This window comes from Schistocerca cancellata, chromosome 2 (genome assembly GCF_023864275.1).
Source record: "Schistocerca cancellata isolate TAMUIC-IGC-003103 chromosome 2, iqSchCanc2.1, whole genome shotgun sequence".
Taxonomy (NCBI): Eukaryota; Metazoa; Arthropoda; class Insecta; order Orthoptera; family Acrididae; genus Schistocerca; species Schistocerca cancellata.
Genome location: NC_064627.1, coordinates 436,899,894 through 436,917,745, shown reverse-complemented (window position 1 = coordinate 436,917,745; position 17,852 = coordinate 436,899,894). Strand labels below are relative to the sequence as shown.

The 17,852-nt window shown below is 40.1% G+C and overlaps 1 protein-coding gene across 1 annotated transcript in view; it reads left to right on the top strand.

Moving 5' to 3' along the window:
* The window catches only part of LOC126154821 (G-protein coupled receptor GRL101-like), a 354,933-nt gene that overhangs the window by 129,071 nt on the left and 208,010 nt on the right, over positions 1–17,852 (top strand). Inside the window, exon 8 of the mRNA XM_049916187.1 lies at positions 1,764–1,886. Coding sequence (XP_049772144.1) covers positions 1,764–1,886 — 123 coding nt within the window. The remainder of the gene's footprint in view (positions 1–1,763; positions 1,887–17,852) is intronic.

Sequence of the window (17,852 nt, the reverse complement as noted above, 5' to 3'; positions counted from 1 at the left end):
TCTATCTTCCGAATAGGAAACATAGGACGCCTAGTAATAAACCCCGCCCAGCCAGACATGTTTCTTTGCCAAATCTGTGCGGCAAGCCTTTTCTTTCTGGTAGTTTATAGGCTAATAATCTGGCCAAGAGATATTTCATCGTTGGACCAAAATGTCTACTCTCCACTGACTTCAAGTATGCTTTTTGTTCTGTAGTGAACACATTTTTAAATATCCCAACCGACTTACGAACATTGTAGTTAGGATTATTCTTTGCTTCACCAAAGTATTTTTCCAGCGTTTCAAATGGTTCAAATGGCTCTGGGCACTATGGGACTTAACTGCTGAGGTCATCAGTCCCCTAGAACTTAGAACTACTTAAACCTAACTAACCTAAGGACATCCCAAACATCAATGCCCAAGGCAGGATTCGAACCTGCGACAGTAGCGGTCGCGCGGTTCCAGACTGTAGCGCCTAGAACCGCTCGGCCAACCCGGCCGGCTTTCCAGCGTTTATTTGAGTACATTACACTCCTTAGACGCTTTTAACACTCCCATTTCAGAATGTAAGACGACTGAAACTATCATTTCCATTGATTTAATATCTTACTGCTGCCTATCAGTCTCTCTAATGTAAGTTTACACCATCTGGACAAGCAAGATGAAAAAGAAATATGTAGTTCAGTATCTACTTGGATCAAAAAATGAAAGAAGAAATGGAACACTATCCCATTTTGTCCCGTCTCTTTCCTCCCCAAGAGCACATTTCAGGTTAACAACTTTTATGGGGCGCAGTAACTGACGGATTTAAACGTATTATGTTCGTAAATAACGTACAGCAAATGGCTTTCACTTTAAGGACAGTGTTATTTAAGAACGTAGAATTAAGAATTAACGACTTGTCTTTCGTTTAAATTCGCTTAAAGTTACAAAAACCATAACTGAAAACATTTAGGACAACGGTTCCCTTAAAAGTCGCATTCCAGCCCGAGTCAAAATGAGTGTGGCACCTTCCCTTCCTTTCAGAGACATAGTTACATCTCACTACAATAGACTGCAGCACTCTCCAGTCTAGAAAACAGCACAACCCCGTTGTGTCCCGCTATCCCCTTCTGTCCCGAGTTCCCCTGTCGATGCGTGGAGGCTCCCGAGAGGAACGAACGTTGTCAGTATCATAGCCGATAATTTTGACAACAGGCGTTACATTTCTGTCTTGTTAAGGTTGGTGACTGTGCCCGTCTGCGATGTCAATGTGACTTTGTCTTCCAACAAGATAACGCAAGCCCGCATGTTGCCTGTGCTATCCTAACCTACCTCGATACAGAGGGTGTTCGGATGTTGCCATGACCAACAGGTTCTTCAGATCTTTCACCCATTCAAAATATCTGGTCGTATGTTGCTGAGAGATTGGCACGCCAGCTACTACGACTGATGAACTCTAGTATAGAGCTGGAGCAGCATGGAATGAAGTAGAGCCTACTCATATCTGTCACTCACCCTCAGTCTGACGCGACACCTAGATCGGCTGCTGCCAGAAGCGGCAGTTTTGTTTATTATATTTCTCCTGCTGTATACCCTCAGATCACTTTCAAATTTATTCACGCAACCTTCCTCCTATATTGTGAACGCAGATAAATTGAAATTTCGTTATTTGCTATTCTTCCTGGCGTTTCAGTTTTAAAGTCCAGCATTTACAAGGCTAACATTACTTGTGCGTTGCTTAAAAAAATAGTGTGTATTGTGTTCCAACTGTATTTTTGAATAACACGTTGAAATGTTTGCAGACTCGTTTAAATTGGTCTCCACAGAAGATCTGTTCAATTGTTCAGAGGGGCGTGCTATACCTCTGTCCCTCGTGTGTGATTTCAAACGAGACTGTCTGAATGGAGAAGATGAACAGTTCTGTGGTAAGTATAACCAGTGTCTTAACTCGCAGCAAGCAGGTATAGATCTCAGATAAACTGAATCACATTATTTTTTTAATTGTGCCAAGTGCAGCAAATAGCAGTTTATGTGCAGAATCTTAAAATTTTCTCTACATGACAACTGGTATAATTGTCTCAGAACAAACAACACTTACTTCAACGTGGACAATATTTTGGCAGATAAGTGTAGTGTAACCCTGAAGTTTGCACAAAGAAGATACTTGATGTGTTCCCCACACTGACACAATTTCTTCTGCAGCCAATCATAACCGTACATTGCACCAATAAGTCCAGACTCCTTCAGTTATTTATTTATTGTTTACATTTCTCTTTGCGTGCGGTCATAACACGATGAGTTTTGCAAACGTCATATTGTTTACAAATTTATAGAACATATATTTCTGTACAAAGGTTAAATACATAACATACTTATCTACAAAAAAAGTACATAATATATACAGCTTAGAATTTCTTTACTGAATACAGGCGTTTGTTTATAAGAAAACATTCGAATTTTGTTTTAAATGGATCCATAGTATGTATTCTCATAGGGTTCCGGCAATTTGTTGCAGCACATTGAGCCATTGATATATGGACTGTGCTCTGATACTTTTAATTTGGCTCTTTCTCTATAATAACTGTGCTTATTTCTTGTGTTGTGGTTATTTACATCATAACGTTTGGATGTGTCATCCTGATGGCTTACAAAAAATGATATACAGGATGAGCACAAAGTCTTGCCCTCATTATAAAAATGTATAACAGAATAACCGTTTGACATAATAAGTTACATTTGATGCCGTTAGAAAGGTTAGTGTTACTAGTGTTTTCCTTCCAATCCACCGATCCGGACATCACTCCCCTCTCCAGACATTACGCCCGTTGACTTTTTTTCTGGGGCTATATCAAGGACAGAGTCTTAGTCACTGAAGGCTAGGATACAAGCTGCTGTGGGTACTGTGACAGAACACATGTTACGAAACACCTGGCGGGGACTGGAATACTGCCTCGACACTCTCCGAGCTTCCTGGTCTTAAAAAAAACTAGTATCACTAACCTATGTAACGGCAACAAATGTAAATTATTATGTCAAACGGTTATTCTGTAATAAATTGTTGTAATCAGGGCAAGACTTTGTGCTCACTCTGTATATAAATATAAACAGCGAGTATACAATGAGATATTTTATTTTTGATAGAAACATCACTACAAGTCTCCCTGTGTCCCTTAAGATGTTTCAGCGTAACAACTCTCTTCTGTAGCACCAGTATTCCGTTCAAGTACTTATCGGTGGCACGCCCCCACAACGTTTTTCCCATAACTTATAAACGGGAAAATCGCCCCATAGTACACTGTCTTCACTGTTTTATTAGACGAAGTTTTAGACTGCTGGCTAAGCAAGTATAATGTACTGTTTATTTTCCTGGATACACGGTAACATGGTTTTCCCTTTGAAGACTGCCATCCAAGTAGAAACCAATCAATTTATAGTCTTCATTGTCTGTACACGAAATTCCATAAATATTTACTACACGTCTGTGGCATGAGTTGCTTGCTTTGAAATCCAGTAACTGTGATTTGGTGGTACGGACTTTAAGCACTTGGATATTAAAATGTTTAGTCATTTCTGATGTCCAACATGTTGAAAAATGTGTTATATACTCCACATTGTCACCGTAAAACGACAGAGAGGTAACACCAGCACACGAGAAAAAGAAATGATCCCAATATTGATTCCTGCATCACGCCCTGCATTACTGGTTCAGTCACAGACTGAATCCATTACAAGTGACAGCAGTATTTTTCTCACAACGAACGCAAATGTGTTCGTAGCACATTTGTGGGTCCTGTTTACAAAAATAAAACGAGTTGTTTTCACGTGACATGTGTTGATATCCTTGAAAATGGCCATTTTTGTCATTGTGATCGGGCTTAATTTTATTCTGCAGATGGTACTTTTGAGACACGGTCGCATTGTTTACTATGAATTCTCATACATAATCCTCAGTTCGGAAATTAATCTACAGAAAATGATGGACATTTAGTAACATTCTGATTAGCCATGCTCAAACGACTTGTACCTGTAAATAGCACAACTGCTTTTTTTGTACATCTGTGAAGGGCTAACTCTCAACTGAAAACTTCGTCCTGCTGTATGGGAGTGCTACGAGTGAAAATGGGCTTCCAGCTACGCTTTTCCACGTGTGTTACCCTACTGACAGGCTCTTCAGAAGTATCATGTCTCCCGTTTTTGCTGTTTGGATGACTTGGAGAGAACCAACAGATCGCACAACAAATTTTTAGCTTCATCTCACAAGAATAGAACCATCTCAACAATAAAACAAAAATTATGCGATAATTACCAGTACCAGTAGCTCCTACATTTCCGAAAGCGATTGACGATGAATCCACCTACGAAAGTGCAGAAGACGGAGAAGGATACGTGTATGCTGCCCCAACATTTCAACAACGTTGTGGCCCACAGCTACGGATAAGATCATGCTAGTGCCATCTCGACAGACTGTAACAGGAGACGAAGAAATGAAGAGAGATGGATTCATTCATATTAAAGATGTTTGGGCATCCATCAGAAACAACAGTGGCAAACTTAAAACGTTATCAATTAATGAATTAATCTTGAAGACATTTTTGGTAAGAGAAGTTGATGGTAGCATACATAAATTTCAAAAGATATTTATACTAAAAACATAGGCCTACGTACACGCTGAGTAATTATTTTACTTCCATTTCGTATCTCGTTAACCACATTGGAAACAGAGTGCGAATTATGATGAATCGATGCCCACCTCCTCCCCCCAATAAAAAAAATCGCTAGCGATTATCTTATGTCTCCTAAAATTTCTGTTCTGTCATTTAATAATATTATCATTCTGAATTTATATCACGGCTCAAAAAATTTGTTTTTTTGAAAAATATTTCGGCTTAACGGCTTTTTAAGTTTGCCACTACTGTTCCTGATATGAGATCATATAAATCTTTTTTCCAGTTTCAATTACAGTTAAAGATATTAATTCTCCTATATAGTGTAAGGATACTGTGATCGATATCCTTGCCAGTGACCTAACTAACAACTTGCGCCGGTTGAGGAACCTTAGTTTCCAGAACTTTTCGTCGTTTCGCACTTTACCGGCAGACCGGGTAACGTCGTGTAGCGCCGACAAGGGGAGGCGGCAGCGAGAACATGCGGAGTCAGTATAGCCCGTTCACAAGAAGATGAACGAGAGCTCCCTAGTTCTGAATCGGCAGAAGGCTGCCAGCTCGTGTTTCGTGTCCGGGTGCTGCCATAGTCAGTGATCTAATACAGAACCGTGCATATGTAGCCTTTGGGAAGTGCTTGTTGTACCGTAGTGATTTGTGTCATAAATTAATACATCTCTTGATGAGTGACGTAACTGTTACTACTCTTTCCACTAATTCCTCGGAAAAGGTCAAGGAGCTTTTCAAGTGGAGCAAGAAAACCATTTAGTAATGTCACTGAATGTTTCGAGCAGAGACCAAAAATAAAGATTTGCTCCGCCATCTCTCCTTAACAATGAGGCGAACAGTGAGGCAAGCAAAGCTACTTGAGAAGAATGAAATTTTCACTCTACAGCGGAGTGTGCGGTGATGTGAAACTTCCTGGTAGATCAAAACAGTGTGCCGGACCGAAACTCGAACTCGGGACCTTTGCCTTTCGCGGGCAAGTGCTCTATCAACTAAGCTCCCCAAGCACGACTCACGCCCCGTCCTCACAGCTTTAATTCCGCCAGTACCTCGTCTCCTACCTTCCAAACTTCACAGAAGCTCTCTTGCGAACCTTGCAGAACTAGCACTCCTGCAAGAAAGGATATTGCAGAGACATGGCTTAGCCACAGCCTGGGGGGTGTTTCTAGAATGAAATTTTCACTCTACAGCGGAGTGTGCGCTGATATGAAACTTCCTGGTAGATTAAAACTGCGTGCTGGACCGAGACTCGAACTCGGGACCTTTGCAGGATAGCTTCTGTGAAGTTTGGAAGGTAGGAGACGAGGTACTGGCGGAATTAAAGCTGTGAGGACGGGGCGTGAGTCGTGCTTGGAGAGCTCAGATGATAGAGCACTTGCCCGCGAAAGGCAAAGGTCCCGAGTTCGAGTCTCGGTCCGGCACACAGTTTTAATCTGCCAGGACGTTTCTTACTTGAGAAGAGTTCGGAATTTCTGCGAAGATACTCCGGGGGAGTCACCGGAAACTCTCAGCAAAAAGAGATAAATTTCAGTTCGAATTTTTCAGGTCGATGATGCTTCGAACTGCATCCCACTTTGAATTACTCTAAAACTGTCATTTTGTTTGTGTGTATGTCTGTAAAAGCATCGTTATTTATACTAGAAAATCATAGTACTGTTTCTCTTATTAGGAGAGGTCCCCAGGGGTAGGATCATAGGCGTCTTCAAGGGGTGACAAGAGAGGGTATTTGCCCTCCTCCCGCCCCGCCCCCTCCAGGAATCTGGAGTACAGAGTGTTTATGCATTACAGAATTCTAATACATGTATAGAATTTATTTCCCGTGATTCCACAAGACCTCTCGTTTATTCAGTTGTAGCGTTCGGATTCCATACACGAACGGATTTCCGCGACAGGCCACAACCACGGGTCAGAGCCTCAGATGTCTCGCAGATATGTATATCTCTGACGGATATGGCCCATCGATCTGAGATCGGTCGTTTCCCACTAACGTGTAATCCCCGTCCTTCGGATCTAGCTCTCCGATCTGCCCACAGACCGAGTCCGTTCGTATGTGGGAGCAAATTGCAGGGTTTTCGTGATTTATCTGCTGGCCCAAGACTGCCGTGCATACACGACAGGCCATGGGCCATGGGCGACGGATTTTAGTTGTCACTGCGTCTCACCGCAAGCGGATTATACAGTGCGGCCTTTTATAGGCATTTTATTTATTGTAGTACATTTTCGCACTTTAAAAGCAATTTATACCTTTGAGAGAAAGGAAGAAAATTGTGGCAGGTGCTTGATTTTTGAACCTTTGCAAAGTACAGTAATTTGTAATACCTGTAAAGTAATGGACATAATACAGCTCTTGGTAATAGAGTACAATTATGAACATAGTACAAGAAATATTTATTGATGCTCACTGTACTGTTTCTTTATACAACTCATCCCCTTCCCCCCCTTCCCATTCCCCCTTCCCGTCCCCCCACACATACACACTTTCTATGCGCCTGTAAATAAACCTACACATTTCTGAGATTATTTCAGAAATTATTGAAGTTATTTTAAATCTATCTTTGCAGCTATAAGAAAATGTGTGGTTTTCTCAACAAATGCGTTTCATTTTATTGAAATCAAGCATTATCAGTGGTCCGTAATGAAACATCTTTTACACTATGGCTTGCTTTCAGTATATAAAGACATTTCGTTTCAAAAGCTATTGATGTTACTCATACTATGTCCGATTTTCGCTCATATCAGGAAATGCTGTCTGCTTGCAGGTTTTTGAGCTATTCCCTCGCTGGCAGTACTGTAAGTTTTTATAACACTTTGTTCACAGTTGGAATACTGTTTAGAAATGTTTCAACTGTCACTTTGTGTGCCATATTTTTTACGTTCATGTTTGCTGAACATTCATTTGTCAGTTTTCACAAACAAAGCGTTTCATGGTACAGATGTGTAGATTTATCAATGTGGTCATTTTTACTGTGCTTGAAGGAACCTCAACTTAATGTAACCTGAAAACCACACTGCCATTAGTAGCGCGTTATGAGGAGCGCCTACATTTGCTTCTTTTCAGAACAAAGTGGAGTTTACAGTCATTTCGCTTACATCTTATTGAGGCTGCATATGCGACAGAATCCAGAGACAGTGATTTATTAACCAAGGAATTAAGGACAAATCAGGTCAAAAGCTTATGAAAGAGCACATTCTCGGTATAAATACAAATGCGTGATTTCTTCATTTACCTTGTAGCAAAGCCACACTAATCCTCATTTCACTAGCTATGGTGACTTTTAAAAATAACACCATTCCACTGCAAAAATCTGCATTTCGTTGCATATCATGGTAAATAATGAAGTTCCGCTTGTCTACCACATGGCAAAATACTCTTATCTCTGGGTGCTATCAGTTGCCAAAATCTCGTATCGGTATCTCAAACCGTTTCTGAGATATGGGGAGCATATGAATATTTCATTCTAGATTTATCGCTGGCGCCCGCAGTCGCGAATGGGTCTGATACATAACAACAATTTTTTTGCGTTCAGTGATAGATACAGACAGATCTTCTCCCAAGACTACAGTAAAAATTAATATGTTAACTAAATTTCATACGCAGCTAATATGCACCAATCGCAAATTCATAGCGACTCTTATTTTTCATTGCAAATTTTTGGAATTGTAGGCAGTGTGTTACTTACAGACGAAACATCACAATAACTGTGGCCATTAGCGAAATGATAGGCACTTCATCATGAAGCTGACATCTATAACTGACTTCAAAACCATTTGTTTGCCGATTAGTTTCTCTAAAATCGTCTGAGCAAGATTGCGGGGGAGCCGACATGAGCGCGCCGTTCTGCCACAGTAGCGCGTCAACCACCGTCTCGCCGAAAACTCAGGGGCTTGGCTTATCTGCTAAGACGGCGATCACAGCAGCTCCGATATCGGAGGATTCTGCCGTCGACCGACATCGCCCGGAGACGGCCGATCTTTTCAAATCACTGTGCCACAACGTGCGCGGTCACACTACAGCCGATCTTATCTATCGAACGTGCAGACTCCGGACGACACTCGTTGAAATTCAGATCAGTTTGTTTTCTTCGGTCAAATCGACCAACGTTCTCGCACAAGAAATATGGAGCGTGAGAAACTGATAAGTTTAGTCCAAAAAAGAATGAATTTGTGGCACCCTGAGGACGAAAATCATACTCGGGATATAGTTCGGAATTTATGGACTAAAATCGCAGGTTTATTCGAAACCACAAATACGTAAAATTTTTATTGGAAGTTTTAGGCATAATTATAACCTCAAAAATTAATTTGTTCAAGTAAAAAGTTGGCGTATCTTATATGCTTATAGCCAATGTACTGGATCTTTTTTTGTGGTAGGTTGTCATTAGTTGTCTACAAATCATTATTACTGCTTACTGACGTCTTATGCCAGTAGGGTAGTAATTCTGTTAATATGAAGTAGTTTGCAGATGTAGTGTACGGTACGTATTTCCACTTTTAAGTGCTTTAATTTTATCTTATGATTATCTTTATGCTTGTCTTTGACTCTTGTGCTAAATGACAGTCATTGAAGGTTAATTGACGTACGTCTGCTCAACTTTAAATAAATACAGCGAAACAGAGTGTTTATAACTTGGTTTTCAAGGTCACCCCGAATTATCTCGAGTATGTAAGAGAACGTTTCTCTCGTCATCTCATATATTTGTAAAACCTGTCTGGTTTTTCCGATAACTGAGGACAGTGTGTACAGTACTCGCCACGTTCTTTACGAGACAGGAGAGGTCATCCACATGCATTCGGCGTTCCTTTAATAGCAGAAACCGCTAAGCAGCACTCCTATCCAAGCACAGAGGCGACATGGTATCCACCCCACCCTAAGAGATTAAAATCTAACTTGCTTCATGCATAGAATAGATTCTAACCTAACCTGACCCTCTTGACCGTGCCAAAAACTGACGCAGGAGATCAGACGCACTATGACCTATTTTACCATGCGACCTCAGCGACGGTGTCTGACGACCATTGTCGGTGCCAATGTGAACACACCCTTAGAGGCCGGATCGGCAGTTCCCAGAATTGCGGGCAAAGTTCTGAATGTCGTATCTCCACTAACGCACGGTATTCAAGAATCCGTCTAAAATGTCTGTGGCCAGTAGCGAGAAACCGCTCGTGTATGGCCAAATATCATGTGACAGATCGCAGTGAGACAGTACTACAGCAGTCACAATCTTCTCTCTAGAAACAATATCACCAGGCACTCGATTATGGAGCGCGGACTTCATTCGCTTGTGATTCATTCTCCCCTCCCTTCCCCAAGTACTGTGTTGTTGCAAAATTGACTACGAGGCGTATCCCAGCTGTAGTAGAATGAAATCCCCTGTCGCTGTCTTCTAACTTAATCAACAGTAGCTAAACCCAGCATCGTTTGGTTTCACATAACGCCACGTACGGTACAGTATAGTATGCAATGCAAGCGGCTGCACGATCTCTTTCCAGCAGCTTTGTCGTCTGCATCACGAAAGACATCCAAGGGTATGTTAATGTGCTATTTCATAGTGCTGTAAGGAAGCACAGCCTGAGTAAGGAAGCTTGGTGACTAAGTTTAGTGTATTTTTATTTAACAACAAGGGAACGCTTTTGCCAGGTACGGATATTCAGACTCGAAGTGGGGCTAATTCCATGTACTTCAGTAGGCTAAGGCCGGAAACAATGACCATTCATATTTTTCAGGGGTTCCACAAAATGGTGGGAGTCAGTGACTGATGATTTAAATAGTAAACAAATCGTCACAAATCGTTAGCTGAATGCATTTCTAAATAATTAGGACTTTCTGGGAGGAGGATGTTGAACTCTAACATGTGAATAAGACAGAGCAGTCAGCTGTCTTCCAGAAGTTCTTTCTCTCGTCTAGAAACATACACCTCCGACACTCGTCTTCCTATATTCTCGATCTAGTTACGGGCACGAAGGCTATTATAGGTTATTTATTCACTTCCAATACTGGAAGTTGTGTTTTGCGGGTTTTATCAAATCACAATACTGATACAGTTCATACCACAAATTTCTACACGTGTCTGACATCAGGATATGTACTAAACGGCTATCTGTATTTTTATCATCGAAACTGTTCCCAAGAAATTAGTATGTTGTGGCTAGTGTACTTGATAGTTTACAGCTCGGCAAAGTTATGTACTTCCTGAGGCAAAGTGGTTCAAAAATGTTATGATATTTATAATTTCTTATCACAAATAACACTGTGGTATGAGTTTTGATAAATGAGAGAAGAAATGCCTATAAATCTATCATTCACTAGTATTACTGACAAAGATACGGTTTTTTTCCTACTACGAAAAAGTTCTATAATTTTTCGTACTTTGTTTGCAACTATATGCACCACTGAACGATCCTTTAATACTCTGTGAAGAGGATCCTTTAATACTTTGTGAAGAGCGATACCGTGGCTGTGTTCTGTAATGTGTAAAAACGGGTTACGTCAGTTGAACATGTTAAGTGTTCACAGGAAAGAAGTTCTACTAACTTAGACATTGACACGCAATTGGACAACAGTATCGGCTAATATTCGCCTTCAAACAGGATTTTGGGTCAATTGTAGTGTCCGATTTCACTCGTCGGCTTTGAGCAATGACGGCGTACCTAAGGCAGAGACGCTACATAGAGGCAGTCGTTGAAAGCAACTGAGCATATTCGCAAACAAACGAATGTAGCATGTGATAAAATTACAAACACCGTTCACGTGATTAATCACTTAGCCACAAATTACACCGACAAGAATTAGAGGTAATGAAAATAAACAAGAACAGGAAAAGAGAAGTATACATGTCTGAAATAAATTATTAACGTCATTTGTGCGAGTAAGAAGAGCACAGAGAACCTTTAAATCCACTGCAGTATAGTGTATGGTGAAGTCATAATGCTATCAATCAGCGTCAACTTTCAATACTAGTTAAATCTAACGGGACGAATACACAAGTAACGAAAATTGACAGAAAAGTAGGGTCTCACAAATACTGGAATCGGTAACTGGAGCTGACCTATATAGGCTAATTCTAGTTACCGAATCCAACCATGCCAAGGTTCGTTATTCAGATCGTTTTAATAAGTAGTGTGTGCACTGATGTGTACCTACAATATTTATTAGTCTTTCGTAGTAATTCTGAGATCAATAAGAAATCTAGAAATCCTACAAAAACATAGTCCACAGATTTACTGCAAAAATGTCCAAAATTATGAACCATTGAAAAAGTTAAAATCGGTAACTAGAATTGACCTGTATAGAAGATCAGTTCTAGATATCGATTTCAATTTTTGTTATACACTGCAATAGTTTTAGAGGCCAATTGTAAATGTAGAAATGGTATTACGTTTCAGTGCATATAACTGCAAAAATAATTTACACATGAATCATGGAGCGATTGTAATCTGTAACTGGAATTTACCTACCTAGGTTAAGTCTAGTTACCGATTCCAATATACTTTATTTTTTGTAGATATTTGTTTGTCATGTGCTGGCTTTTCTTTTAGAATTTAGTATGTCAGTTTCTCCACATTTTGTGCTACTGTTTCGTATTTGTTGTCATTCATTTAATTTTTCCGTTTTTCTGATACATCAACATTAAATAATCAGGTTCATAACCATGAAACAAGGAACAGGGATGATTTTCACAGAGACACCCACAAAGGAGCTCTCTACCAAAAAAGTGTAAACTACCAGCCCAAAAAAATTTTAGTGCATTGCCTTCTACAATAAAGAAAATTAAAGAATTTCATAAATTCAAGGTAGATCTCAAACGATTTTTACTAACACTTAGTTTTTTTAGCATTGAAGAATATCTAAATATGGAAAAGTAATATTATTTATATATGCTGGTAAAAAATATTTGTATCTATTATCCAAGTTTTTGAAACAAATTAAAGATAGGAAACTTATTGTAATTGACTACATCCATACAAGTATATTGTTAACGGATAAATAAAGATTTAAGTTTCTGCTCGCCCCAAACCCCCTCCTTCCTGCGCTTCTCCCGTTAGGTTCAATAATTGATATAAAATTAACGCTATTTTATAACAGTATTACTTCACCGTGTGCTTTACTGTAATACAACTTCAAGGTTCTCTGTGCTTATCTAGTCGCATAAATTACGAGAATACTTCTTACCAGACATGGAAATTTGTTTTTAATTCTTGTTATTAATTATTTTCGTTATATTCAGTTCGTTTAGATATAATTCGCGACGTGAACGAGGTTGTAAATTTATCATATGCTACATTCGTTTGTTTATGAGTATGATCCATTGCTTTCATAGATTGCTCATACGTAAGGACTTTGCCTTAGGTATGACGTCATTGCTCAAAGCCGACTATTGGAATTTATCGAAATATTGTGTTGTTACATAACACAGATGGTTATTCCTGGTTATTTTTTTCTTCGTCAGTTCTTGTTAGAAAACAATTAATTATTTCGAACTCTAATTTGTAAGCTTTCATTTGACGTAGTTGAAACTGCATTTTGAATGTAATTAAATGTATTATTTGTAAGCAGAGTTTTAGTCAACAGTGTATAAGCATTTATAAAGTTTGTTCTCTGCATTTTCATTTTTGAGGAAGATTAGTCAAAAGGTCATTGTTACTGGTTGTTTTCGTTAATAACCAACAGTATTCTCATTTTTAATTTTTCCTACTTCATAATTTTCGTATTCAATATTAATTTAATGTTACTGGTACACGAATAAAAGTATCTTTTTTCTAAATATTGGGTGTATGTCAAATTTAGTCTTAAAAAGGATATAATTTTAGACTGGTGCAAAACCATTATTTTGGTCTGAGAAGGGGAGGGGACTGAAGTCATAAAAATAATGTATCATAGACCCCATAAATTTTTTTTGAGTGCACAATTGAAATTTCTTAATCCTTTTGCAGTCTCTCATTTTATAAATATGATTGCTAAACAGCCAGACATTTTTTATTGGGTAGACCATAGCCGGCTATATTAGACGCGGCTGTGGGCGTAGTATACTGCCTTTTTAGTCCTCCTGTTAACAAATACACACTCTGCATATGATTAGCGAGCGTTAAGAACTTGTCACATCACGAAACGATGTCACCACAGCCAGGGTGCGATTTGTGCTTTTATCAGTGGGGGGGAGGGGGGGATGTCTTAGGGGGTTAGTAGAATTATATATGTTACTAGCTTGGACCGTGGCGTTACGTATGGTTAAACAGCTATTTATAAATAGATGTTAATGCCGGAACTCACTATTGACGCGTATGCACTATCAGAAAAAAGCCATCCCTTGTTATATCTTCAAAAGTACATTATAGGTAAACCTTATTTACAAAATCATCTACATACAGGTACAGTTATACGAGGGGAATTCAAAAAGTAGAGGCGCATTTGTGAAAAGTTGTACCTATTCTGATGATAAAAAACTGAAATGTATTAATAGTAAGCCTTATTAAAAACTTTCAGTGTTCGGTTACACAAGTTTAAATTATATGTAAAGTTTTACTCCAGTGCGTGGAAAATAAACATCCCAGGTTGGGATGCATAAACTAAGGGGATGGTCTGATGCAGAGGGGGGGGGGGGGGGGGGGGGGGGGGGGGGGGGGGGGAAATCCCCCCCATCACCCACCCTGCAAATCGCAGCCCAGCAGCACCCCTCCCCCCTCATACCGGATACATCATTGATGTTTAGATCATCAGCGTTTAAAAAAAAATAAAAATCACATCCAGAACACTTAAACCCTCCGCTGCTAACATGTATAGTACTGCAACATATGGTACAACAGTAATTAAGTGCAACATTACGAAACATTTAGAGTAAAAATTTCTCCATTGTTAGGTATTAAACGTTTTTTGCACATAAACACTTTAGAGTAATTTAATAACGGTGGTTGGGGCATTGTACTTTTATTTCAATTTAGAACAAATGTGAACCTTGTTTGAGACGTAATACATTTGTTCAATGATGATCCAGAACACATGTCTGCTATCTGACATATGAAGTACTTGCCTATTGACTAGCCTATATGGGCTCCGCTAACTTGCATTTCTTTAAATCCAGCAGCCACATTGCCCCGTAATGCAATGGGAACAGTTGTGGTTCGGCCAAATCCTGGCTGAGCGTTGTCTTTCATAGTAATATGTTCAACAAAATTATTAGCCTTGCCTAAACCTTCAGAAAAGAGTTCAGGAAATTCTTTCAGCAAGCTAGCTACACTGCCTTTGGCATTGAATGCAGTCACTGACAACACACTGTCCTGAATTTGAAATCCAGACAAATCAAACGAATCAAGGGCAAATGTGTTCTCACAATCACGTGATTGTAGCACAGTGAAAGTCACAGTTCTTGTAAGCGGGTGATACATGGCAGGCAAAGTACATTTTCCGAGAACGGAAATGTCTTGTCCATCATAAGCCGTCAGGTGCGTGCTAGTTCTAGACAGGTGTGGGGAGCCTAACAATTCATATGTGCTACGATTCAGCAATGTAACAAAGGCACCCATGTCCAACTGAAATTTCACACGTTTTCCACTAAGATGCAAATGAAAGGGAAGTTTTTTGGACTGGCATAGCACTGAAGAAACTGTTTGCTTGCCAGTTTTGCTAATGTCTGCAGCAGGCTTTGAATACACTGCACTGATTACATGGGCCTTGTGACTAGATTTTTGTGAGAGGGTAGAATTCTTATGTTATGGGATGACACAGTCAAACCAGCACTACAGCCACCTTACTGTGGCCCACATCGGGTATTGGCATACATTGATAATATTGTGGGCATCCAAATCAATAGCTGGTGTCAGACAGTTTCACTTCAGTGGGTTAAACCAGCTTGTACAATTGAGGAGTCCATCCCACAACATCTCGAGTTGAGTTCTCCAACATTGCACAACACACCACCCCTCTGCCTGTGCACCAACCAAATCTTGTGTGTGTTGAGCCTACGCTCGTCAGTAATTTAGAGGTTTCTTATGATGATCTGCTTCCCTTGCCTCACTCACTCTCTGCTTGTGATTATCTGCTGTCTCTGTTTCAACCACACATTACATATGACATTACATCATCACAAGTGCTGTCAATTGCTCATCGCCCAGCCTGTTTTAGTATTTCTACTGAGCTACAATGTCCGCCCCCCCCCCTTCTCCTAGCGCGCCCCCTAAGATGACCATCGACGACATTTGCTTTTATATCAACACTTCTGGGCCCGTGCGACGAGCTCTGCTTACAGCTCCAAGATGGATCATGCTCCATCCTCTGTGTGAGAGACACTTCACATGAGGTCACTTCCACTTCACATGTAACCATCCTGCGCACATTCCCCATTCCACATGGGGCAGATGTGGCTGGAATAACAATGACACTTGACATCAGCTGGATGCTTAAGATACATGTCCCCCTCTTCACCACTCTTCCATCACCGCCATCTCCAGTGCCAGTCCAGCTCACATGTGCAGGTCAACAGGTCTGTTCTCATTGGATGGTGAACTATACGTTCTCTGGGCCACCCTGTGTGGACCTCCTCAACTCCATGAGAAATGGTCCGTCCATGCCTTCCATTCGGACTAGGCAGTGCAAGGGTGGCCATGCGACCTTGCACCATCAACCAATACTTGTCGAGCTGCCTACAACACTCCTGCATTCGACAACACCTATTTCCTCTCTCTAGTGCTCCGCAATCCCATGGAGGAGCTCTTTAGTGATCATCAACTACCAATGACGCTACAGCGAGGAGTGCTCAATCTTCAGGAATTAGTGGGCTTTGGGAAAATGGTGTGAGTTTTGTTGTTTGCTAATGCTATGCTATTTCTCATTTTATCTTGCGTGAATAAAGTGTGTTTCACTGTAAATGTTGGTGATTTCTATGTATGGTGGGCAATAAAAATTATTTTCACTGTTAGCTGGTCAAACAAAATGCCCAAATTAAAAAAAAAGAATTTATTTTGATAACAATGGAAAAATCACTATAAAATGGGTTTGAAAGATAACTGGTACTACTTACTGTTGAAAATGGTTCTTAGCAATGACAATGTTTGAATCACTAACATCTGATAAAATGTTGTCACTCCAATGAGTGTAACCACTTTCATTGATGAACTCAGTTGGTGGACTTGGTCTAGTGATAGCATTTTTGACTGTTAATCAAAATGTCCTGGATCCTGAGCTCAAACCCAGCCACTGCTTAAATTTTGAATCAAAATCATTAGCAATGGATGCTGAAGACTTCCAGCATAAGAAGTCACCCTCATTCTGACCACAGAGTTATTAAAGAGGGTGGAGAAGTGAGAGAGGTTGAGGACTCTCTCCTGCCCTTGGGGTGGGAATCTTCCCTCAAAAAGTCATAAGGATCAGCAATGTTCAGTGGCATGAGGATGCAGTAGGAAATGGAAACCACTGAGTTAGACACAAACTGTATGTCCACAGGACATGTTGCATGTAACTGAAAAAATTGTCATTATGATCTCACCATTGGCAAAAGATTCTGGATTAGTCTCCCACTCAGACTGCCAGGAGGGGACTGCCAATGGGGAGGTGACCATGAGGAAAGAATAGAGTAACAACGACAATGAGTGTCAGAATGGAATGTCAGAAGTTTGAAAGTAGTAGGAAAGCTAGAAAATGGAAATGCAGAGGCTCAGTCTAGATGCAGTGAGGGTCAGTGAAGTGAAAGGGAAAGAAGATAAGAATTTCTGATCACACAAATATGGAGTGATACCAACTACAGCAGAAAATTGTGTAAGTGGCATAGTATTTGTTATGAGAAGGAATGTAGGGCTGAAAATGAATTACTGCGAACAGTTCAGTGATAGGTTTGTTTTCATCAGATTTGACAGTAAACCAAAGCCAATGTCACAAACAGCAGATGAAGGGATACAGAAGATATATGAAAATACTGAACAGGTAATTCTGTGTTAAAGTGAGATTAAAATCTAATACTCATGGAGGGTTGAAATGTGGTTGTAGGGGAAGAAATAGAAGAAAGGACTACAGTAGGATAGGGGCTCAGCAGTAAGAATGAGAGAGGAAAAATACTAATTAAGATCTGCAGTAATTTCAGATGGTAATGGCAGATACTGTGTTAAAGAACCGCAAGAGTAGGAGGTATAATTGGAAAATATTCAGAGACAAGGCAAGGTTGCAGCTGGGTTACATCACTCCAGACCCCAACAATAGCAACAGTGCAATTTTAAGATTCACTAGAAAATGGTTTTTAT